We start from the raw sequence: 25484 nt of genomic DNA on the forward strand, positions 1-25484 counted from the left end.
AGCATAAGCATTAACTTTAGTTTAAAGATTGTTTAGCACTCACATACAGAGGGCTGGACATCACTATAATGATGACTAACTACATTGAAAGGAAAACCAAGTGAGTTGAGTTCAGTCGGTTCTGTGCAGGGGGAAAGCAACATTAGACAAACAGGGTTCACTCTGTGGAAGTTGGAACCTGTATACACAACACTAACGCTAAACACAACAACACTACAACATTGTAACACTAACGCAACACCATAGCACGACAGCATAGCAGAGAACACAATGGTACAATAGTTTAACAGCAAGAGACCCGAATCAGTCTTCTAGTCTTAAATTAACACAATTCCTCCATGTTTTTAGTCTTGAGTCGAGTCGACTGTGTGTGTGTATGTGTGAAATCGAGAGAGAGAGAGACTGTTACACAATCATGTATGAACATTTCTATGTATGTACTGTATGTCTATTTATTGGTTGAAACAGGTCCATGGACGTTATTGTCACCATTTTGTTTTTGTTTTGAGACTACTGATGGATAAATGTTACTATATGGTCATGAGACTGTTCCACAGTGATAAACAGCAGAAACTACTTTAAAAAAAAAAAACGTACGTACTTTAAAAAGATTCACGAGTAATATATTATATACCATCCAACTACTGTAGCAACAGTACCGAGGTCCTGCTGTTTTGTACTTCACTGCTCCAATGTTATGTCACTGCTGTTGGATGAAAACCTACAGTAGTTCTCTTCCTGACAGTGGTAATATTGCAAGTTTTCAAACTAAATCATTCAATTGAACATGTGTAGGTTTCCAGGCACTACGGCAGTTGACCAACGCGGACTGAATGACTATGTATCTAGCAGACAGCCAGAAGGTGCTCAAAGTTTGTGTCAAATGTAATTATTATTAAAGTTTACAACACTGCTTTTTAACTTTTTGTTTCCTTAACGACCCGACATATGAAAGAAATGTTCTGAGGGAAAGAGTCTTAGACTGTAGCCTACTGTAATTGAAATGTTAAAATCAGCTTGTCAGTGGTCAAATATCCAAAACACAAAAAGAGAATTGCATAACAAAATGATTTGTTCATTTCAGCAACAGTAACTACTCACTACTGACATGAAAAGTTACTGGCATTCCTGTAACTGTAACAGATTTAGCTCCTCAGTTTGACAAGACTGGGAACCACTGTTGTAATGCAAAAATGCATTGTGTATTTACATAAATGTGTAAACATACAAGAGAGAAGAAATGTAATGAGGTTTAGAGTTGGCTGTAGAATTTCAGGTAATTTGTTATTTATTTAGAAAGTATCAAGAGTACATGTACAGAACATATATCGAGGGGTTATGTGAGAACGACTCTTGTTACTCTGTCAGGGGTGGGCAACTGGCGGCCCGGGGGCCACATGCGGCCCCCACCTTCACTTAATGTGGCCCTCAGGTTAATGTCAGAATACTGATATAATATTGGTTTCAGCTGTTACAATTCCACAACATGCAAACATGACCCGCTTTAATTACTTCAGTCTAAATTAGTAGCTCAATTGCTCAACACAAGTATAATTAAAGGCATTTGAAATGACATAAAAATGTTAATTTTCAGGATTCCAATTACACAAAAATGGCAAAAATTCAAGATTTCAATTCGAATATAGCAAAAATAGCCGATCTACAAGCTATTTTTGCTACGACAGTAATATATGGCCCTAGGGAGTGAGTGTGGAAATATAGTGGCCCTCCATCGTCAAAGTTGCCCGCCCCTGCTCTATGTATTTAATATGTTTGATGTTTTATTCTACTGTGTTGCTTTGACACACACTGCCATTCTGTCAATGCCACACCTGATCTGTCCTGTGATTGTCTGTGTCGGAGGCTTCAATGATCCCCCCCCACCACCACAGTAGGCTATGTGAGTGACACATTATCTCACCAATTTCTGTTTGCCTTTGTAAACATTGTAATATATCTTCATATTACTTTTAGCAGTGAGGATTTCAGGGGATTCCTTGTGTATTATCACAAGTGCATACTAATCCAGGTGTTTTAAATGGACCTTTACAAGTCTGCAACTACCAGTTGCCTAAAAACATTTTTAATAGGCATTTCATGGGAATTGTTTGAGGATATGTTCACCAGACAATTGCACACGTCACATAATGACAGAAATTAAACCTTGATCTTTATATACCTTCATGTCAACAATGGCCTCTTCAAGGGAACAGCGTTTATGCAGTTTGTGCTTCTTGGAGGTGAAGCGTGATTCGAGAGAGATGGGCTCCTGGGCCTGCAGGCAAAACAACTTAATCTCTCCTGGTGAACAGGACACGTCTCTCCTGGATCGCGGTCCAGCTTTGGCCTAGGCCTCCTCGCACATGTGCTTCAGGGTCAGACAGACCACTGGGTCAACGGCAGACTCTTTCCTGCAGTGGGGACAGTCTGCAGCACTGCAGGGACCAGTACTGCTGTAGGCAGGTTTAACAGAAAGTGTGGCTGCACTCGAGGACTGCTGGCTCTCTGAATATATCCTGATTGACATGGGGAAGCTCATGAGCTCCAGTTGTCGGCGCGAGAGTACCACACATTCTTCACACAAACTGGAAACCTTCTGAAAGAGAAACTGGGATGAAGAGCAGCAGTGGCGTAGACATGGGTGTTAGTCAGACAAAGAACACAAACATAATCGTCTCTGTCGGGTGGAAACCTTGTACTTTATGTCCAACACTGTTACGTTTCAGGATTCAAATTTGAAAGTATCAAAAGTAAGGATCTGCAAGACTTGTAGATCTAGTACAAGCTCAAAACGCTTGTGTGGATCTGTTACCTTTTATGCTTTTGTTTGATGCTGTAGTATGATCAAGTATAGGTGTTAATTTCTGAAAAGTTAAAGTTCAAATATGGAAATAAGAGGTTTCAGCCCGACAGAGAGAAGGGATACAGGAGCGGGTACCTAAACATGGTGGGCAACTGGGCACCTTATTGAATAGTTTTTTTTCTTTCTTACAAAATATAAAAATAATAAGAATTTGGAAAATGGTCTGAATATAGTACAATATCAGTAGGCCTACATAATTTGCCATGCATCATTTTAACGTATAACGTTTCTATGTTGGATTTTTATGAAACAAAAACTTTGCAGATAGAAAGAGGATAATTCAAGCTTTTCGTACAGCTGCAATGTTGGTGAGTTTAACATTGTTTAATGCAATCAGACAGGACTTTTCTGTTTGGATGAATGGGCTGTCAAGGCCAGAAAGTTGTTTTTTGCCACTCAGTGGGCGTTCCCGCATAACTTCCAGGTGATGTCACGCGCATACCCTCTATTCACACTGAGCAGTCAGCTAAACACGCCCGCACACACACATGCACGCACGCACACACACACACACACACACACACACACACACACACACACGCACACGCACACACACACACACACACACGCACACATACACACACACACATGCACACATGCACACTCACACACACAAACACCGCTCAGTTCACTCGTTGGTGTGATTATGTTTTACATTATACAGATTCTTTTAATCTGTTTTACATTTTGGGAATGCAATAGTAGTTCAACATTCAAGCAACCAATCTAGCCATATTCCGGGGACCAGCATGAGGGTTCCAGGTGGTCCCCAGCTATAAATGATGGAAAGTTGGTAACCAAATGGACCCTTATTATCTCCTTGAACTCTTGAAAGTGTCAAATTAAGGTTTCATTTTACGCTCTCAAGAGTAACATTTGTGTTAAACATCTGCATAATTTACAAGAAGTCTACACAACTAGATGTAAAATAATTATTTTGACCACATCAACGTATGGAATTGTCCAACGATAACAACATTTTTGTTGGGTCTGATCGGGGGCTAAATCTCATCAAATGGTGCCTGGTCCGTCTCAAATGCCGAATAAAATAATGGACCTGATGTGAAAAATCAGACCAGTCTGAAGTGAGTGGTGCAACAGCGCCCCCTGTTGGTACTCTAAACATAGGGACGGACATAGGGACATATTGCTGTTCCCATGGTTGCACGGCACCACTCAAAAAGGTTGAACCCACTGAAAATCACGAAACTACTCGTGCTGTTTTCAGCAGACACCGCTAGATGTCGCCCGTTTCCTGATCACACGGGGCCGTTGTGTGACAGTCAGTCAGACATCAACGCAGCAGCTATAGATAGAGGGCCCGATGGAGTGAAAGATGCTCTGCAGTCCGACCAGAGCGGAGAGAGGAATCAATCAAATAGAACCCTTTTAGTTTGTAATAGTGATAATATTCATCATATTAATAATAGGCCCAGAAGGCGTGGCTGTCTTTGTTTTAACAGGAGCGTTGTGTGCACAACAGGCAGGCCCATGATGATGTCTGTGGCCAATGCGAGGCACACGGTCCTAAACCCGGTAAGAATTAAGCATGCTCTCTTAATCATTCGATCTTCCAAGTTCAGCTTTTATATCTGTAACGTCAATAATCTGATGCGTTACGACCAACGCAGTCCGATTTGTACACTAGATTTGTGCGTACGTGTTGTCACTGATGTTACACACTCACTGACACTTGACAACGTGGTCCAATATTCCTGCAATATGCAGCCTTAATTTTCCTCATAAATGATGCGAGATGGAATAGGTCCAGCCTACATATGAGGCGATTCATGATAGCGTGATGATTGATGATATATTACCATGTAGTATATCATCTTTTAACTGAACAGAACTGTCTTTATCCATTGATCATATTGTGTTTGGTAAAGGAGCTAGCATCCTGTCTGTACGTATATTTCATCATTGATCATAAATAGCGTTTAGGAAGAAAGTAAAGCAAGCGTCTTGATATATCCCACATTGATTACAATTATTTATAGTAAATAAAGCCAGTGATGGAAGAAGTACACTCACATTTTGTACCCTATATATTGTACGCCCTATATTGTAGAATTACTACAAGCTAAGTACAAGTTCAGTATTCAAAATGTACTCGAGTAAAAGTAGGCCTACAAAAGTATTGGGATCAAAAAGTATAGGCTACTCATTATGAAGAAGTGGTTTTGTAATAAATACATAATATGTAATAAGTAACTAAAGTTTTCGAATGTGAAAAGTAGGCCTACTACAATGTTGCCTCTGAGATCTAGTGAACTATAGTGGAGTACAAGTAGGCCTACTGACAATTGGAAATACAAAAAGAAGAAGAAAAATGAATACTCCAAAAACGTACTTAATTAAGTACAATACTTGAGTAAATGTCATTTAGTTACCTTCCACCACTGAATAAAGCATTGTACTAGCCGGTGTATGTAGTCATATGTATTGCATAGTAGGCCTACACTGTATACAGTATGTTCCAATCTATTCATGATTGTTATATGGTACATAAATCATGTAGGTCAAGGAATATATAGCACTAATAGCAGGTCCACTATATTTCAGTCATTGATCATAATGGTATATGGTAAACATGGTAAACATGGTAAATGGTCTCCTCAGGTACACTAAATTTCAGTCATTGATCATAATGGTATATGGTAAACATGGTAAACATGGTAAACATGGTCATTGATCGTAATGGTATATGGTAAACATGGTAAACATGGTAAACATGGTAAACATGGTCATTGATCATAATGGTATATGGTAAACATGGTAAACATGGTCATTGATCATAATGGTATGGTAAACATGGTAAATGGTCTCCTCAGGTGTATATTTCAGTCATTGATCATAATGGTATGGTAAACATGGTAAACATGGTAAATGGTCTCCTCAGGTGCTTCCATACACTGGAGGCATTCCAGGAGGGTTGGAGCCTGGAGAGATCGTCATCATTCAGGGCACTGTTCTCCCTGATGCTGACAGGTAACGTGTGTGTGTGTGTGTGTGTGTGTGTGTGTGTGTGTGTGTGTGTGTGTGTGTGTGTGTGCGTGCGTGTGCGTGTGCGTGCTACCTTCAATATTTTCGAAACAACACACAGACGTACAGGGTGTTCAACAGCACTGATTTATGCCAAAAAAAATGTAAAACCTCAAAAATGGAGTTATGAGGTTTCCTCCCGACAGCGACGATATAATATGTAGATCAGAGGTTTCTGCCCGGCAGCAATACAATCTGTATTTAGAAATCGGTGAACTTTGTCTCCCCCTACAGGTTCCAGATAGACCTGTCGAGTGGCTGCAGTACGAAGCCTCGCTCCGACATCGCCCTGCACTTCAACCCGCGCTTCGCCTCCTCACCGTGCGTGGTGTGCAACTCCCTGAAGGGCGAGAGCTGGGGCAGCGAAGAGACCCTCCACCAGCTGCCCTACAAACGAGGAGCGCCCTTCGAGACCATCATCCTGGTGCATGAAGACGTCTTCAAGGTTAGCACACCCGTCCTGTTGGAGATTAAAAAATAAAGGCTTTTAAACTAGCATTACCCTGGTTCTACTGTGTAAAGTAGATGGTTCCCAAACTGTGAAAAATGATTTTGGGGGTTCCCCAGATGATTAGCTTAATGTGCAACATTGTTTTCTCAGTCAACAGTACACAACATGCAGTAGAAGTTTATGTGGGGGATTTGCACTTTTAGAAAGTGACAGTTTATGGAATTTTAAGGCCTTTCTAATACCTCTAAAATGAAAGAAATAAACGAATAATAACTTATTAGTTTATTTATTTCATTTGAGAGGTATTGCGATTTTGAACATAATAAGGTTTTCACTCGACAACAACGATGTAAAACCTTATTATGTGTACTTAATTGCGTGCCACTATCACACTGCAGTAAATAGCAGATCTACAAGCTTGCAACGCGTTACGAATGTGCCGCTTTGTGAAATTGCACATCTGCTACAACGTATGTATTTACTTCAGGTAACACCTGTGTGAAACTAAGTATAAATCAGGCTTTAAGAAGTGAACGCAATAATCAAAAGGGTCAAATCAGCCCTCAACGGCTCCTGACATACAAGTATGTCAGGAGCCGTTGAGGGCACATAACACATATTATGTGTTCCATCGTGCAGCTTGCAGCTTTTCACCAGAGGAGAAAAACTGAATTTATTTATTTTTTATCCAAAATGAGTTAATAGCACAGGCAGACTTTTCACATACTAGAGCATGTCTGAAATAAATGTCAGAGCTGAAATCGACATGTAAATATGAAATAAATGCTTAAACATGTAGCGATGTGTAATGTTATAGAGACCACGGCACAGAAGTGAACCTTTCAAGCCTGATTTCTCAACTCGCTGTTTTCCGCAAGACACTACTCTATAAGCCATAAACTGGTGGGTCAAACTGAACAACCAATGTATCAATTTTCAAAATTCAAAATAATCCAATGGCAGTCCCTCAGTCAAATCTGGTCACATATGGTGGAGGCTCCCCCTCCCCTACTGGGCAGGTACTTTCTTTTTACATGACTTGGGCAAGTTGGGCGTTGGCCTGTTCTACTACCGGCTGAAAACCCATTCTTCCAGTCACCTCGGTAGCGTAGCTCACTAGTGACTTGACTTTCAATCCGCAACTCCTGGGTTCAAATCCTGCTTCTGCTGTTCTTTTTGTGCCAACCCCAAACAGAATAATGAGTTAGTAACATGGAAATCATTGTCTTCACCAATAGGTGGCAGTAAACGGCACTCACCTGTTGGAATACAAGCACAGAGTCCCATTGGAAAGAGTGAACACCTTTTCTATTTCTGGGAAGGTCGTGGTTCATGCTGTTGGCTACATCCCAAACTCAGTAAGGCTTCCTTCCATGTGTTTTGGTTAGATTCATAGCATTTAGACTGGTTTTATTTTTAATCATGCATTTATTTATCATTTTCTAACTTTGACTTCTCTCTCTCCCCGACCCATAGGCAATATATTCGGAATCAGGTGACATGGTGAGTTATTCCTATTTTTGACCCTCCTATGCACAGCTTTGTGTATTTGTGTGTTTGTAGCACGGAATGTGATGATTTGATTGGCCGATGTATGATGACGTCATCATGCATGATGTATGATGATAAGAGCGCCCCTCACTGAGGGGGAGTATACACAGGTTTAATGTTTGTCTTTAGTTCAATGCTTGTTTTGTAAACGCCATTGACAATGAAGGGAACATTTCTGTCATAATGTGCTCATTACGTCATATTGTCTCTTTATTGTTAATGGCGTTTAATGTTTGTGTTCGCACCGTTTGTTTTACATCACCATTAACATCACCTAATCAACATGAGTTAGGCTTTAACTTATTAGCTCCCCTCACTTCACACGGGTGTGATTTTTGAGTTACATATTGCCATCATGTGCTAAAAGAGTGACTTTGAGAGCTCTTTCTGTGTGCAATGTACAGTTGGAGGCCATCGATATTGTCCTTTTCTTTTTGCTGAGGTTTGCGTGATCTGCGCAAAAAGACAGTTAACCCATTTTGGGCGGGAACCCCTTTTGGTGTTTTAAATATTATGTTATAATTTAGCTATTGAAAAATAGCAGATCTAGGCGCGCTACGAGCTTGTAGGTCTGCTATTTTTGAAGGCCTAAATGGGTCAAATGATAAGGGACAATATCGGTGGCACCCAACTGTAAGTCCACAAAGAATTAATTTCTAATCAACAGAGAAACTATTGCCATTGTCACCATGGCAAGATAACTTCACAACCCAAACCTCTATAGCAAAGTGTGCTTTTAGTCTCACATGCCAGAGGCCAATCAGTGCCTCTAATTTTATAACATAAATATTTATAGCATAAATATCTATTCTCTAACATTCTAGAGTGTTCCATACAAAGGCAGCATTCTGAAAGGCTTGCGTCCAGGACAGCACATCACAATCAAGGGACAGGTCAGCATGTACCCCCACAGGTAACCAAGCACATGTCGCTCAATCACTACTATCTACTGTCAATGAGTCATCAGTTGTAACTGTGCTCATTATGTTTATAAAAGTAAAAGACTATGAGAAAACATTATCTTTTAAAACAAATTTTAGGGGTATATTTCAATCTGTACTTTTTCCAAAATACTAAAAATCGTTGATCACAAAACTCATCACGCGTGTATTTATTGTTCATGATTTTTCTGCAGTCAAAGACGAACACTACTTTAGCTCCATTGATCCAAGCTGGAACACAATCAACTGATTGATCATTAAAATAAACATGCTCTGTTAAAGATGGAGTGCCATGATTTCTTTCCACCCTAAAACATTATCATCAGGTATTATTATAATATAAAGAGGAAGAACCTTTTCCAAAAAGTGTACAGTATTTGTTAAAACCATGCTTTTATGTGGACAAGCCCACCAGTTCATTAAGTAGGCTTTGCCTGGTTTGCCTGGTGGGTGGTGATGGGTGGTGATCCATCTGAACTGAAGCCACACCCACAGCTGTAGTTGTATGATAAAGGGGGAGGGGTTAGGGGAGGGGCTGATAATGTGATGTCACTATATTTCTGTTTATTTCATTGGCCCGTTTGTCTGTCAAGGGTTCAGCCTCCAGGAAGAAACCCTAAATACAAAGTTAATACACCATTGCACATAAAAACGACTCCAGGGTGTCTAATGAACTACTGTCACCTCATAGACACATGAAAAACTGGAAAAATAAAAAAATTGTGGCACTCCATCTTTAAGTAGTAGTCAGATGGGTGGGCTGTGAACGCTTTTGAGTTTTCTAAAAGTGGGCCCTGCATGATCCAGAAAAGTGTGAGAACCACTGATTTAGACCAGTGGTTCCCCAGGGGTACCTGAGGGAGTTCCAGGGGGTCCCCAGCTAAATGATAGTTTGGAACCAAATGGACCATTATGGGTCTGTAACTCAGAGAGTGTACAAATGGAACCAAATGGACCCTAACGGGTCCATTTGGTTCCATTTGTACACTAAATAACATTGATTTTACAATATAAATTGGGGGTCCCAGAGATAGAAATGGTCAGTAGACTAATGCATGTCAAACTGGGGGTCCTTGAAATTAAACGGGTTGACAATCACTGCTAGAGCTGTAAAAATCTTCTCTTATGGTGGTCCCTGGCATGTCAAATGGGGGTCTGCGGGCTAATTAGTGTCAATTTGGGGGTCCTTGACTTGAAAAAGTTTGGGAACCAGTGCCACTGATTTAGACAACACCACAAAGGCATAACGTGGTGAACTCCTGTCAGCTTCACAGTGAACCTGCGCAACAGCAGGACGGAGAACATCGCCCTGCAGCTCAACCCCCGCATGAAGTCTGGGATGTTCATCCGGAACTCCTACCTGAGCGAGGCGTGGGGACGCGAGGAGAGGGAGGTCCCGTTCTTCCCCTTCTCACCGGGGGAATACTTTGAGGTAGGTTGATTCCATATTTTTATTTGAACAGGTCAATAGATGAAAATCCACAGCAAACCGCCTCTACCCCTGACAGAAAGACTGATAATCGGGGGTTCAGTCTGGTTATTATGGTTATTATGGTTCAGGTTCAAAGATTCTAAAAGGTGCAGTGTTTGAATAGCCTGGCGCAGCCAGACTTCATCCGCCCCTATTGCATATGCCCTGAGGCACGCAATGCAGCACGGTGGTATATTAGTATTGCAACGTGAGGCTAGTGTTTGAACCTCCTAAAGAACATTACTGTCCATCTAAATTCTGAAAGGTGGGTTAAGTAAGATGTTTTCAACTGCATTACTATACCAGTGTGGCTCAGGGGATAAACCTTGTGTTTATAAATGGAACATTTGGGGTTCAAGGCTCATGAAGGACATTTTCACTGTCCATTTTAGATTCTGAAAGGTGGGTTAAGTAATACATTCTCTGATATATTGCTCATGCCTGTGTGGCTCAGGAGTAAAATATGGGGTTTGTACACCATTGGTTGTGTGTTCTAACCTGCCATAGAACATTTTCACTGTCCATCTAAATTCTGAAAGGTGGGTTAAGTAAGACGTTCTCAACAGTATTACCTATACCAGTGTGGCTCAATTTGTTGTTTCAGTTTTTTTATTGACTCATTTTTTAACCTATGACGTTTGGTTTATAAATCCTTGCAGAATTTAGATGGACAGTTAAAATGTCCTTCAGGAGACTTGAACCCTAAATGTTCCGTTTAGAAATCCCAGGTTTATCCACTGAGCCACACTGGCATGTTAATGCAGTTGAGAATGTCTGACTTAACCCACTTTTCAGAATTTAGAGGTTCTTTAGGAGTTTCATTAGGAGGTTCAAACACTGCACCTTTCAGAAGGACAGTGAAAAAGTTCTTCAAGAGGCTTGAACCCTAATCTCCTGTTTAATTTCCCTTTATCGAACCTCTTCTTCACATGTAATTGAGCTTTTTTATTATTTGTTTAATTGAACCATTTTATTATTTGCTTTTAATGAGGCATTTGAGTTGTTTTGTTTGTTTTTTGTTGCTTATTTGTTTTGTTTGAGTTTTGAACCAGTAACCTTTGTATTATAAACCTCAGATGTATCTTTTGAGCCACGCTGGCATGTAAGGTACACTCAGGAATGTTATATTTAACCCACGTTTCAGAATTTAGATGGCAAATTGACCCCTCGTCTTTACACATGTGCTACAAGGACATGGGAGGTGCATGCGGGAACCATATAGCGGGAACCTTTTAGAGTTTAGATGTAGTTTGAAAATGTTCCTTAGTTAAGTTTTGAACTCTTAACCTTCAGTTTGTAAGCCCTTGTCTTTGTACTTGTGGTACAAAGACACAGAAGATCCATGTGAGAACAATACCTTTTCAAAAACCTTTCCAACCCAAATCTCAATTGTGTTATAAACCCTGTTCATCATAGGGTGTATCATATCATAAGTTACAATTGAAAATAGTTTTAGATTTATTTTTATTGAGGCTTTTAGTCAGTACGTTTTTGTTGAAAATGATTTGATTCATTTATAAATTGGAGCTGTTTGACATCTACAATTTTATTGTTTCTTTTAGTTTTAATATTGAGTCATGTTTGAGTTTTGAACCTATCACCTTTGGTTTATAAATCCTTGTCTTTATGTTTATGCCACAAAGGCATGTGAGATGCATGGTGCAGAGTTCTTTCTCCATGCCCCCAATTACCCAGGTGTAAGTAGTCACTGATTAACCCCTCCCCTATAAAGCCTGGTGCCCATGCTGGCTTTCCTGCTTGGTCATTCTTTGTTTGCACTGACTGAGCAAAGTTGGAAACTGCTTGTAATTGCTTTAGCACTTTTTGAGTTTAGGCCATTGATTTTTTTTGTTTAACTTGGTGGTCCTAATGTATGTTTCTCAGGTGTCCCCTCTCTATGCATCAGTGTTGATGACCAATGTGCAGAAATGTTGTGTTTGTGATCTGTACCTTCATATTGTGGTTCTTCTAGCAGAGTTCTGCTTATAGGCTTGTCTACTCTCACCATTGTGGAATGCATAAGCAGTGTGGTTACCTTAGCACTTTTAATGGATTCCCAAGATAGCATAACATCAAGTTGAATTTAAGCCATGGCCACACATACAATTCCATAGTACTTAGTCCTTATCCCAAGTTGTTGTTTGTTTTTGTATTTAATTGATTGGTGTTTGTTGCAATAAATACATGAAATGGAATTTTTGGATTCAATTCAAATAATGTATCCTTGAGTCACTAGCTCAAAACTGAATGCAGTTCACAAGTATGGAGCTCAGCCTATAATTAATTTGATTGACATGCTGCATGCCATGGGTGTATAAAGTGTTATATTTTTCTAAATGAATTGAGCTACTCTAAGATGAGCTGTGGTCATAACAGCACTGTTTGAGAAACTAGTTAAACACTTTAAAGACCGTTTTATTGTGACAGTCTAAAGTGAGAACAGAAAATGTACTTTAACAAAATGTAAGTGTAAAAAAAAATATATACTAATCACAAAACACTTTAGTTTTTGATAAACAGACTACATTACATTTGTTGTTTTCACTTTAAAGTAAAAGTCTTAAGTGAGAACAAAATGTACTTAACTTTTGATCATCTGAAACTAATATGATACAAAGGGTATGAATTGTAATGACATTACTTAGGCTGAAATTAAACTTCTCTATTTTCTTTCAATGAAAGTGTAAATCTGTGTGCAGTCTCTAACAATGTTCTAACTGATGGTTTTAAGCAATAACCTAAATCTTAGTTGAACCCTGATCATCAGAGGGTGTATCTAGCAGATTCTTAGATTTTTAGTCATTCTGTCAGGGGTAGAGGTGTTTGCTGTGGATTTTCATCTTTTGACACGTCGCCTCTTCCTTCAACCTTAAATACAATCTCCAAAATCGTATTAGTGTGAAAAGCCTGATGGTGCAAGAGAAAAGCACAGGTTTCACAAGCTGAAGGTGGTGGGTTTGAATCTTGCTCAGAGCAAACCTTCATTTTCTGGCTTTTTAAGGCCAAGAGTGCCGAGGCAGCCCGGCTCCCTCCTCACGCCCTCTTTTGGCTCGGGTGGGAGGGGGAGGAGCATGGAGGGTACACCTCCAGGGGGAGGATCCTTTTTTGGAACCCGCCTTTGGGGCGGGATTTTTTCTTATGAGCCTGCCTCCTGGGGGCGGAGCTTAAGAAATTTACATATTAAGCAAAGTGATTTTTATACTTTTTTAAATGTCTTCTTCACATTAATTTGTTTGAACCATTTTATTATTTGTTTTTATTGAGATATCTGAGTTTTTTTTTTTTTGAGTTTTTTTTGTATGACACCTTATTTGAGCTGTTTTGTTTCAGTTGGTTATTATTTTTTTTGTTTGACTTTTTGTTTGAGTATTAGTTTTGTTTGAGTTTTGAACCAGCAACCTTTGGATTATGAACCCCAGATGTATCTTTTGAGCCACACTGGCATGTAAGGTACAATCGGGAACTTATATTTAACCAACCTTTTAGAATTTAGATGGACAGTGAAAATGTTCTTCAGGAGACTTGAACCCTGAATGTTCTGTATACAAACCCCAGGTTTATCTCCTGAGCCACACTGACATAGACGATGAAGTTGAGAACGTCTTACTTCACTCACCTTTCAGAATGGACAGCGTTAGTGAAAATGTTTTTCAGAAGACTTGAACCCTGAATGTTCTGTATACAAGCCCCAGGTTTATCTCCTGAGCCACACTGGCATGTGTAATACTGATGAGAATGTCTTACTTAGCCACCTTTCAGAATTTAGATGGACAGTGAAAATGTTCTTCAGGAGACTTGAACCCTGAATGTTCTGTATTCAAAAACCAGGTTTATCTCCTGAGCCACACTGGCATAGGTGATGAAGTTGAGAACGTCTTACTTCACTCACCTTTCAGAATGGACAGCGTTAGTGAAAATGTTTTTCAGAAGACTTGAACCCTGAATGTTCTGTATACAAATCCCAGGTTTATCTCCTGAGCCACACTGGCATGTGTAATACTGATGAGAATGTCTTACTTAGCCACCTTTCAGAATTTAGATGGACAGTGAAAATGTTCTTCAGGAGACTTGAACCCTGAATGTTCTGTATACAAAACACAGGTTTATCTCCTGAGCCACACTGGCATGTTAATGCAGTTGAGAATGTCTCACTTAACCAACTTTTCAGAATTTAGAGGTTCTTTAGGAGTTTCATTAGGAGGTTCAAACACTGCACCTTTCAGAAGGACAGTGAAAAAGTTCTTCAAGAGGCTTGAACCCTAATCTCCTGTTTAATTTCCTTTTATTGAACCTCTTCTTCACATATAATTGAGCATTATTTGTTTAATTGAACCATTTTATTATTTGCTTTTAATGAGGCATTTGAGTTTTTTTTATTTGAGCTGTTTTGTTTTTTGTTTTGTTTGAGTATTGAACCAGTAACCTTTGGATTATAAACCTCAGATGTATCTTTTGAGCCACGCTGGCATGTAAGGTACACTCAGGAATGTTATATTTAACCCACCTTTCAGAATTTAGATGGACAGTGAAAATGTCCTATGGTAGGTTTGAACTCGCAACCTTTGGTGTACAAACACTGGATTTTACTCATGAGCCACACAGGCATAAGTAATGCAGTTGAGAACGTATTACTTAACCCACCTTCCAGAATTTAGATTGACAGTGAAAATGTTCTTTAGGACATTCAAACACTGCCCCTTGCAGAATTTAGTTGGACAGTTAAAATGTCCTTCAGGAGACTTGAACCCTAAATGTTCCGTTTCGAAATCCCAGGTTTATCCACTGAGCCACACTGGCATGGTAATGCAGTTGAGAATGTCTCACTAAACCATTTATCAGAATTTAGAGGTTCTTTAGGAGTTTCATTAGGAGGTTCAAACACTGCACCTTTCAGAAGGACAGTGAAAAAGTTCTTCAAGAGGCTTGAACCCTAATCTCCTGTTTAATTTCCCTTTATCGAACCTCTTCTTCACATGTAATTGAGCTTTTTTATTATTTGTTTAATTGAACCATTTTATTATTTGCTTTCAATGAGGCATTTGAGTTGTTTTGTTTGTTTTTTGTTGCTTATTTGTTTTGTTTGAGTATTGAACCAGTAACCTTTGGATTATAAACCTCAGATGTATCTTTTGACCCATGCTGGCATGTAAGGTACACTCAGGAATGTTATATTTAACCCACCTTTCAGAATTTAGATGGACAGTGAAAATGTCCTATGGTAGGTTTGAACTCGCAACCTTTGGTGTACAAACACTGGATTTTACTCATGAGCCACACAGGCATAAGTAATGCAGTTGAGAACGTATTACTTAACCCACCTTCCAGAATTTAGATTGACAGAAAATGTTCTTTAGGACATTCAAACACTGCCCCTTGCAGAATTTAGATGGACAGTTAAAATGTCCTTCAGGAGACTTGAACCCTAAATGTTACGTTTCGAAATCCCAGGTTTATCCACTGAGCCACACTGGCATGGTAATGCAGTTGAGAATGTCTCACTAAACCCACTTTTCAGAATTTAGAGGTTCTTTAGGAGTTTCATTAGGAGGTTCAAACACTGCACCTTTCAGAAGGACAGTGAAAAAGTTCTTCAAGAGGCTTGAACCCTAATCTCCTGTTTAATTTCCCTTTATCGAACCTCTTCTTCACATGTAATTGAGCTTTTTTATTATTTGTTTAATTGAACCATTTTATTATTTGCTTTTAATGAGGCATTTGAGTTGTTTTGTTTGTTTTTTGTTGCTTATTTGTTTTGTTTGAGTTTTGAACCAGTAACCTTTGTATTATAAACCTCAGATGTATCTTTTGAGCCACGCTGGCATGTAAGGTACACTCAGGAATGTTATATTTAACCCACGTTTCAGAATTTAGATGGCAAATTGACCCCTCGTCTTTACACATGTGCTACAAGGACATGGGAGGTGGCATATAGCGGGAACCATATAGCGGGAACCTTTTAGAGTTTAGATGTAGTTTGAAAATGTTCCTTAGTTAAGTTTTGAACTCTTAACCTTCAGTTTGTAAGCCCTTGTCTTTGTACTTGTGGTACAAAGACACAGAAGATCCATGTGAGAACAATACCTTTTCAAAAACCTTTCCAACCCAAATCTCAATTGTGTTATAAACCCTGTTCATCATAGGGTGTATCATATCATAAGTTACAATTGAAAATAGTTTTAGATTTATTTTTATTGAGGCTTTTAGTCAGTACGTTTTTGTTGAAAATGATTTGATTCATTTATAAATTGGAGCTGTTTGACATCTACAATTTTATTGTTTCTTTTAGTTTTAATATTGAGTCATGTTTGAGTTTTGAACCTATCACCTTTGGTTTATAAATCCTTGTCTTTATGTTTATGCCACAAAGGCATGTGAGATGCATGGTGCAGAGTTCTTTCTCCATGCCCCCAATTACCCAGGTGTAAGTAGTCACTGATTAACCCCTCCCCTATAAAGCCTGGTGCCCATGCTGGCTTTCCTGCTTGGTCATTCTTTGTTTGCACTGACTGAGCAAAGTTGGAAACTGCTTGTAATTGCTTTAGCACTTTTTGAGTTTAGGCCATTGATTTTTTTTGTTTAACTTGGTGGTCCTAATGTATGTTTCTCAGGTGTCCCCTCTCTATGCATCAGTGTTGATGACCAATGTGCAGAAATGTTGTGTTTGTGATCTGTACCTTCATATTGTGGTTCTTCTAGCAGAGTTCTGCTTATAGGCTTGTCTACTCTCACCATTGTGGAATGCATAAGCAGTGTGGTTACCTTAGCACTTTTAATGGATTCCCAAGATAGCATAACATCAAGTTGAATTTAAGCCATGGCCACACATACAATTCCATAGTACTTAGTCCTTATCCCAAGTTGTTGTTTGTTTTTGTATTTAATTGATTGGTGTTTGTTGCAATAAATACATGAAATGGAATTTTTGGATTCAATTCAAATAATGTATCCTTGAGTCACTAGCTCAAAACTGAATGCAGTTCACAAGTATGGAGCTCAGCCTATAATTAATTTGATTGACATGCTGCATGCCATGGGTGTATAAAGTGTTATATTTTTCTAAATGAATTGAGCTACTCTAAGATGAGCTGTGGTCATAACAGCACTGTTTGAGAAACTAGTTAAACACTTTAAAGACCGTTTTATTGTGACAGTCTAAAGTGAGAACAGAAAATGTACTTTAACAAAATGTAAGTGTAAAAAAAAATATATACTAATCACAAAACACTTTAGTTTTTGATAAACAGACTACATTACATTTGTTGTTTTCACTTTAAAGTAAAAGTCTTAAGTGAGAACAAAATGTACTTAACTTTTGATCATCTGAAACTAATATGATACAAAGGGTATGAATTGTAATGACATTACTTAGGCTGAAATTAAACTTCTCTATTTTCTTTCAATGAAAGTGTAAATCTGTGTGCAGTCTCTAACAATGTTCTAACTGATGGTTTTAAGCAATAACCTAAATCTTAGTTGAACCCTGATCATCAGAGGGTGTATCTAGCAGATTCTTAGATTTTTAGTCATTCTGTCAGGGGTAGAGGTGTTTGCTGTGGATTTTCATCTTTTGACACGTCGCCTCTTCCTTCAACCTTAAATACAATCTCCAAAATCGTATTAGTGTGAAAAGCCTGATGGTGCAAGAGAAAAGCACAGGTTTCACAAGCTGAAGGTGGTGGGTTTGAATCTTGCTCAGAGCAAACCTTCATTTTCTGGCTTTTTAAGGCCAAGAGTGCCGAGGCAGCCCGGCTCCCTCCTCACGCCCTCTTTTGGCTCGGGTGGGAGGGGGAGGAGCATGGAGGGTACACCTCCAGGGGGAGGATCCTTTTTTGGAACCCGCCTTTGGGGCGGGATTTTTTCTTATGAGCCTGCCTCCTGGGGGCGGAGCTTAAGAAATTTACATATTAAGCAAAGTGATTTTTATACTTTTTTAAATGTCTTCTTCACATTAATTTGTTTGAACCATTTTATTATTTGTTTTTATTGAGATATCTGAGTTTTTTTTTTTTTGAGTTTTTTTTGTATGACACCTTATTTGAGCTGTTTTGTTTCAGTTGGTTATTATTTTTTTTGTTTGACTTTTTGTTTGAGTATTAGTTTTGTTTGAGTTTTGAACCAGCAACCTTTGGATTATGAACCCCAGATGTATCTTTTGAGCCACACTGGCATGTAAGGTACAATCGGGAACTTATATTTAACCAACCTTTTAGAATTTAGATGGACAGTGAAAATGTTCTTCAGGAGACTTGAACCCTGAATGTTCTGTATACAAACCCCAGGTTTATCTCCTGAGCCACACTGACATAGACGATGAAGTTGAGAACGTCTTACTTCACTCACCTTTCAGAATGGACAGCGTTAGTGAAAATGTTTTTCAGAAGACTTGAACCCTGAATGTTCTGTATACAAGCCCCAGGTTTATCTCCTGAGCCACACTGGCATGTGTAATACTGATGAGAATGTCTTACTTAGCCACCTTTCAGAATTTAGATGGACAGTGAAAATGTTCTTCAGGAGACTTGAACCCTGAATGTTCTGTATTCAAAAACCAGGTTTATCTCCTGAGCCACACTGGCATAAGTGATGAAGTTGAGAACGTCTTACTTCACTCACCTTTCAGAATGGACAGCGTTAGTGAAAATGTTTTTCAGAAGACTTGAACCCTGAATGTTCTGTATACAAATCCCAGGTTTATCTCCTGAGCCACACTGGCATGTGTAATACTGATGAGAATGTCTTTCTTATCCACCTTTCAGAATTTAGATGGACAGTGAAAATGTTCTTCAGGAGACTTGAACCCTGAATGTTCTGTATACAAAACACAGGTTTATCTCCTGAGCCACACTGGCATGTTAATGCAGTTGAGAATGTCTCACTTAACCAACTTTTCAGAATTTAGAGGTTCTTTAGGAGTTTCATTAGGAGGTTCAAACACTGCACCTTTCAGAAGGACAGTGAAAAGGTTCTTCAAGAGGCTTGAACCCTAATCTCCTGTTTAATTTCCTTTTATTGAACCTCTTCTTCACATATAATTGAGCATTATTTGTTTAATTGAACCATTTTATTATTTGCTTTTAATGAGGCATTTGAGTTTTTTTTATTTGAGCTGTTTTGTTTTTTGTTTTGTTTGAGTATTGAACCAGTAACCTTTGGATTATAAACCTCAGATGTATCTTTTGAGCCACGCTGGCATGTAAGGTACACTCAGGAATGTTATATTTAACCCACCTTTCAGAATTTAGATGGACAGTGAAAATGTCCTATGGTAGGTTTGAACTCGCAACCTTTGGTGTACAAACACTGGATTTTACTCATGAGCCACACAGGCATAAGTAATGCAGTTGAGAACGTATTACTTAACCCACCTTCCAGAATTTAGATTGACAGAAAATGTTCTTTAGGACATTCAAACACTGCCCCTTGCAGAATTTAGATGGACAGTTAAAATGTCCTTCAGGAGACTTGAACCCTAAATGTTACGTTTCGAAATCCCAGGTTTATCCACTGAGCCACACTGGCATGGTAATGCAGTTGAGAATGTCTCACTAAACCCACTTTTCAGAATTTAGAGGTTCTTTAGGAGTTTCATTAGGAGGTTCAAACACTGCACCTTTCAGAAGGACAGTGAAAAAGTTCTTCAAGAGGCTTGAACCCTAATCTCCTGTTTAATTTCCCTTTATCGAACCTCTTCTTCACATGTAATTGAGCTTTTTTATTATTTGTTTAATTGAACCATTTTATTATTTGCTTTTAATGAGGCATTTGAGTTGTTTTGTTTGTTTTTTGTTGCTTATTTGTTTTGTTTGAGTTTTGAACCAGTAACCTTTGTATTATAAACCTCAGATGTATCTTTTGAGCCACGCTGGCATGTAAGGTACACTCAGGAATGTTATATTTAACCCACGTTTCAGAATTTAGATGGCAAATTGACCCCTCGTCTTTACACATGTGCTACAAGGACATGGGAGGTGCATGCGGGAACCATATAGCGGGAACCTTTTAGAGTTTAGATGTAGTTTGAAAATGTTCCTTAGTTAAGTTTTGAACTCTTAACCTTCAGTTTGTAAGCCCTTGTCTTTGTACTTGTGGTACAAAGACACAGAAGATCCATGTGAGAACAATACCTTTTCAAAAACCTTTCCAACCCAAATCTCAATTGTGTTATAAACCCTGTTCATCATAGGGTGTATCATATCATAAGTTACAATTGAAAATAGTTTTAGATTTATTTTTATTGAGGCTTTTAGTCAGTACGTTTTTGTTGAAAATGATTTGATTCATTTATAAATTGGAGCTGTTTGACATCTACAATTTTATTGTTTCTTTTAGTTTTAATATTGAGTCATGTTTGAGTTTTGAACCTATCACCTTTGGTTTATAAATCCTTGTCTTTATGTTTATGCCACAAAGGCATGTGAGATGCATGGTGCAGAGTTCTTTCTCCATGCCCCCAATTACCCAGGTGTAAGTAGTCACTGATTAACCCCTCCCCTATAAAGCCTGGTGCCCATGCTGGCTTTCCTGCTTGGTCATTCTTTGTTTGCACTGACTGAGCAAAGTTGGAAACTGCTTGTAATTGCTTTCGCACTTTTTGAGTTTAGGCCATTGATTTTTTTTGTTTAACTTGGTGGTCCTAATGTATGTTTCTCAGGTGTTCCCTCTCTATGCATCAGTGTTGATGACCAATGTGCAGAAATGTTGTGTTTGTGATCTGTACCTTCATATTGTGGTTCTTCTAGCAGAGTTCTGCTTATAGGCTTGTCTACTCTCACCATTGTGGAATGCATAAGCAGTGTGGTTACCTTAGCACTTTTAATGGATTCCCAAGATAGCATAACATCAAGTTGAATTTAAGCCATGGCCACACATACAATTCCATAGTACTTAGTCCTTATCCCAAGTTGTTGTTTGTTTTTGTATTTAATTGATTGGTGTTTGTTGCAATAAATACATGAAATGGAATTTTTGGATTCAATTCAAATGTATCCTTGAGTCACTAGCTCAAAACTGAATGCAGTTCACAAGTATGGAGCTCAGCCTATAATTAATTTGATTGACATGCTGCATGCCATGGGTGTATAAAGTGTTATATTTTTCTAAATGAATTGAGCTACTCTAAGATGAGCTGTGGTCATAACAGCACTGTTTGAGAAACTAGTTAAACACTTTAAAGACCGTTTTATTGTGACAGTCTAAAGTGAGAACAGAAAATGTACTTTAACAAAATGCAAGTGTAAAAAAAAATATATACTAATCACAAAACACTTTAGTTTTTGATAAACAGACTACATTACATTTGTTGTTTTCACTTTAAAGTAAAAGTCTTAAGTGAGAACAAAATGTACTTAACTTTTGATCATCTGAAACTAATATGATACAAAGGGTATGAATTGTAATGACATTACTTAGGCTGAAATTAAACTTCTCTATTTTCTTTCAATGAAAGTGTAAATCTGTGTGCAGTCTCTAACAATGTTCTAACTGATGGTTTTAAGCAATAACCTAAATCTCAGTTGAACCCTGATCATCAGAGGGTGTATCTAGCAGATTCTTAGATTTTTAGTCATTCTGTCAGGGGTAGAGGTGTTTGCTGTGGATTTTCATCTTTTGACACGTCGCCTCTTCCTTCAACCTTAAATACAACCTCCAAAATCGTATTAGTGTGAAAAGCCTGATGGTGCAAGAGAAAAGCACAGGTTTCACAAGCTGAAGGTGGTGGGTTTGAATCTTGCTCAGAGCAAACCTTCATTTTCTGGCTTTTTAAGGCCAAGAGTGCCGAGGCAGCCCGGCTCCCTCCTCACGCCCTCTTTTGGCTCGGGTGGGAGGGGGAGGAGCATGGAGGGTACACCTCCAGGGGGAGGATCTTTTTTTGGAACCCGCCTTTGGGGCGGGATTTTTTCTTATGAGCCTGCCTCCTGGGGGCGGAGCTTAAGACATTTACATATTAAGCAAAGTGATTTTTATACTTTTTTAAATGTCTTCTTCACATTAATTTGATTGAACCATTTTATTATTTGTTTTTATTGAGATATCTGAGGTTTTTTTTTATTTGAGTTTTTTTTGTATGACACCTTATTTGAGCTGTTTTGTTTCAGTTGGTTATTTTTTTTTTTGTTTGACTTTTTGTTTGAGTATTAGCTTTGTTTGAGTTTTGAACCAGCAACCTTTGGATTATGAACCCCAGATGTATCTTTTGAGCCACACTGGCATGTAAGGTACAATCGGGAACTTATATTTAACCAACCTTTTAGAATTTAGATGGACAGTGAAAATGTTCTTCAGGAGACTTGAACCCTGAATGTTCTGTATACAAACCCCAGGTTTATCTCCTGAGCCACACTGACATAGACGATGAAGTTGAGAACGTCTTACTTCACTCACCTTTCAGAATGGACAGCGTTAGTGAAAATGTTTTTCAGAAGACTTGAACCCTGAATGTTCTGTATACAAGCCCCAGGTTTATCTCCTGAGCCACACTGGCATGTGTAATACTGATGAGAATGTCTTACTTAGCCACCTTTCAGAATTTAGATGGACAGTGAAAATGTTCTTCAGGAGACTTGAACCCTGAATGTTCTGTATTCAAAAACCAGGTTTATCTCCTGAGCCACACTGGCATAGGTGATGAAGTTGAGAACGTCTTACTTCACTCACCTTTCAGAATGGACAGCGTTAGTGAAAATGTTTTTCAGAAGACTTGAACCCTGAATGTTCTGTATACAAATCCCAGGTTTATCTCCTGAGCCACACTGGCATGTGTAATACTGATGAGAATGTCTTACTTATCCACCTTTCAGAATTTAGATGGACAGTGAAAATGTTCTTCAGGAGACTTGAACCCTGAATGTTCTGTATACAAAACAAAGGTTTATCTCCTGAGCCACACTGGCATGTTAATGAAGTTGAGAATGTCTCACTTAACCAACTTTTCAGAATTTAGAGGTTCTTTAGGAGTTTCATTAGGAGGTTCAAACACTGCACCTTTCAGAAGGACAGTGAAAAGGTTCTTCAAGAGGCTTGAACCCTAATCTCCTGTTTAATTTCCTTTTATTGAACCTCTTCTTCACATATAATTGAGCATTATTTGTTTAATTGAACCATTTTATTATTTGCTTTTAATGAGGCATTTGAGTTTTTTTTATTTGAGCTGTTTTGTTTTTTGTTTTGTTTGAGTATTGAACCAGTAACCTTTGGATTATAAACCTCAGATGTATCTTTTGAGCCACGCTGGCATGTAAGGTACACTCAGGAATGTTATATTTAACCCACCTTTCAGAATTTAGATGGACAGTGAAAATGTCCTATGGTAGGTTTGAACTCGCAACCTTTGGTGTACAAACACTGGATTTTACTCATGAGCCACACAGGCATAAGTAATGCAGTTGAGAACGTATTACTTAACCCACCTTCCAGAATTTAGATTGACAGAAAATGTTCTTTAGGACATTCAAACACTGCCCCTTGCAGAATTTAGATGGACAGTTAAAATGTCCTTCAGGAGACTTGAACCCTAAATGTTACGTTTCGAAATCCCAGGTTTATCCACTGAGCCACACTGGCATGGTAATGCAGTTGAGAATGTCTCACTAAACCCACTTTTCAGAATTTAGAGGTTCTTTAGGAGTTTCATTAGGAGGTTCAAACACTGCACCTTTCAGAAGGACAGTGAAAAAGTTCTTCAAGAGGCTTGAACCCTAATCTCCTGTTTAATTTCCCTTTATCGAACCTCTTCTTCACATGTAATTGAGCTTTTTTATTATTTGTTTAATTGAACCATTTTATTATTTGCTTTTAATGAGGCATTTGAGTTGTTTTGTTTGTTTTTTGTTGCTTATTTGTTTTGTTTGAGTTTTGAACCAGTAACCTTTGTATTATAAACCTCAGATGTATCTTTTGAGCCACGCTGGCATGTAAGGTACACTCAGGAATGTTATATTTAACCCACGTTTCAGAATTTAGATGGCAAATTGACCCCTCGTCTTTACACATGTGCTACAAGGACATGGGAGGTGCATGCGGGAACCATATAGCGGGAACCTTTTAGAGTTTAGATGTAGTTTGAAAATGTTCCTTAGTTAAGTTTTGAACTCTTAACCTTCAGTTTGTAAGCCCTTGTCTTTGTACTTGTGGTACAAAGACACAGAAGATCCATGTGAGAACAATACCTTTTCAAAAACCTTTCCAACCCAAATCTCAATTGTGTTATAAACCCTGTTCATCATAGGGTGTATCATATCATAAGTTACAATTGAAAATAGTTTTAGATTTATTTTTATTGAGGCTTTTAGTCAGTACGTTTTTGTTGAAAATGATTTGATTCATTTATAAATTGGAGCTGTTTGACATCTACAATTTTATTGTTTCTTTTAGTTTTAATATTGAGTCATGTTTGAGTTTTGAACCTATCACCTTTGGTTTATAAATCCTTGTCTTTATGTTTATGCCACAAAGGCATGTGAGATGCATGGTGCAGAGTTCTTTCTCCATGCCCCCAATTACCCAGGTGTAAGTAGTCACTGATTAACCCCTCCCCTATAAAGCCTGGTGCCCATGCTGGCTTTCCTGCTTGGTCATTCTTTGTTTGCACTGACTGAGCAAAGTTGGAAACTGCTTGTAATTGCTTTAGCACTTTTTGAGTTTAGGCCATTGATTTTTTTTGTTTAACTTGGTGGTCCTAATGTATGTTTCTCAGGTGTCCCCTCTCTATGCATCAGTGTTGATGACCAATGTGCAGAAATGTTGTGTTTGTGATCTGTACCTTCATATTGTGGTTCTTCTAGCAGAGTTCTGCTTATAGGCTTGTCTACTCTCACCATTGTGGAATGCATAAGCAGTGTGGTTACCTTAGCACTTTTAATGGATTCCCAAGATAGCATAACATCAAGTTGAATTTAAGCCATGGCCACACATACAATTCCATAGTACTTAGTCCTTATCCCAAGTTGTTGTTTGTTTTTGTATTTAATTGATTGGTGTTTGTTGCAATAAATACATGAAATGGAATTTTTGGATTCAATTCAAATAATGTATCCTTGAGTCACTAGCTCAAAACTGAATGCAGTTCACAAGTATGGAGCTCAGCCTATAATTAATTTGATTGACATGCTGCATGCCATGGGTGTATAAAGTGTTATATTTTTCTAAATGAATTGAGCTACTCTA

General features: G+C 38.5%; 1 protein-coding gene across 1 annotated transcript in view; it reads left to right on the top strand.

Moving 5' to 3' along the window:
• Positions 1-4360: 4360 nt before the first annotated feature.
• Positions 4361-25484, top strand: part of lgals8b (galectin 8b) — a gene marked incomplete at both ends in the record, with an annotated part of 52814 nt that continues 31690 nt past the window's right edge. The window contains 7 exons of the mRNA XM_079527295.1: positions 4361-4399; positions 5766-5854; positions 6143-6353; positions 7598-7717; positions 7836-7862; positions 8735-8823; positions 10118-10283. Of these exons, the coding sequence (XP_079383421.1) occupies positions 4361-4399; positions 5766-5854; positions 6143-6353; positions 7598-7717; positions 7836-7862; positions 8735-8823; positions 10118-10283 (741 nt within the window). The remainder of the gene's footprint in view (positions 4400-5765; positions 5855-6142; positions 6354-7597; positions 7718-7835; positions 7863-8734; positions 8824-10117; positions 10284-25484) is intronic.

This window comes from Electrona antarctica (genome assembly GCF_951216825.1).
Source record: "Electrona antarctica genome assembly, chromosome: 18".
NCBI classification, from domain to species: domain Eukaryota; kingdom Metazoa; phylum Chordata; class Actinopteri; order Myctophiformes; family Myctophidae; genus Electrona; species Electrona antarctica.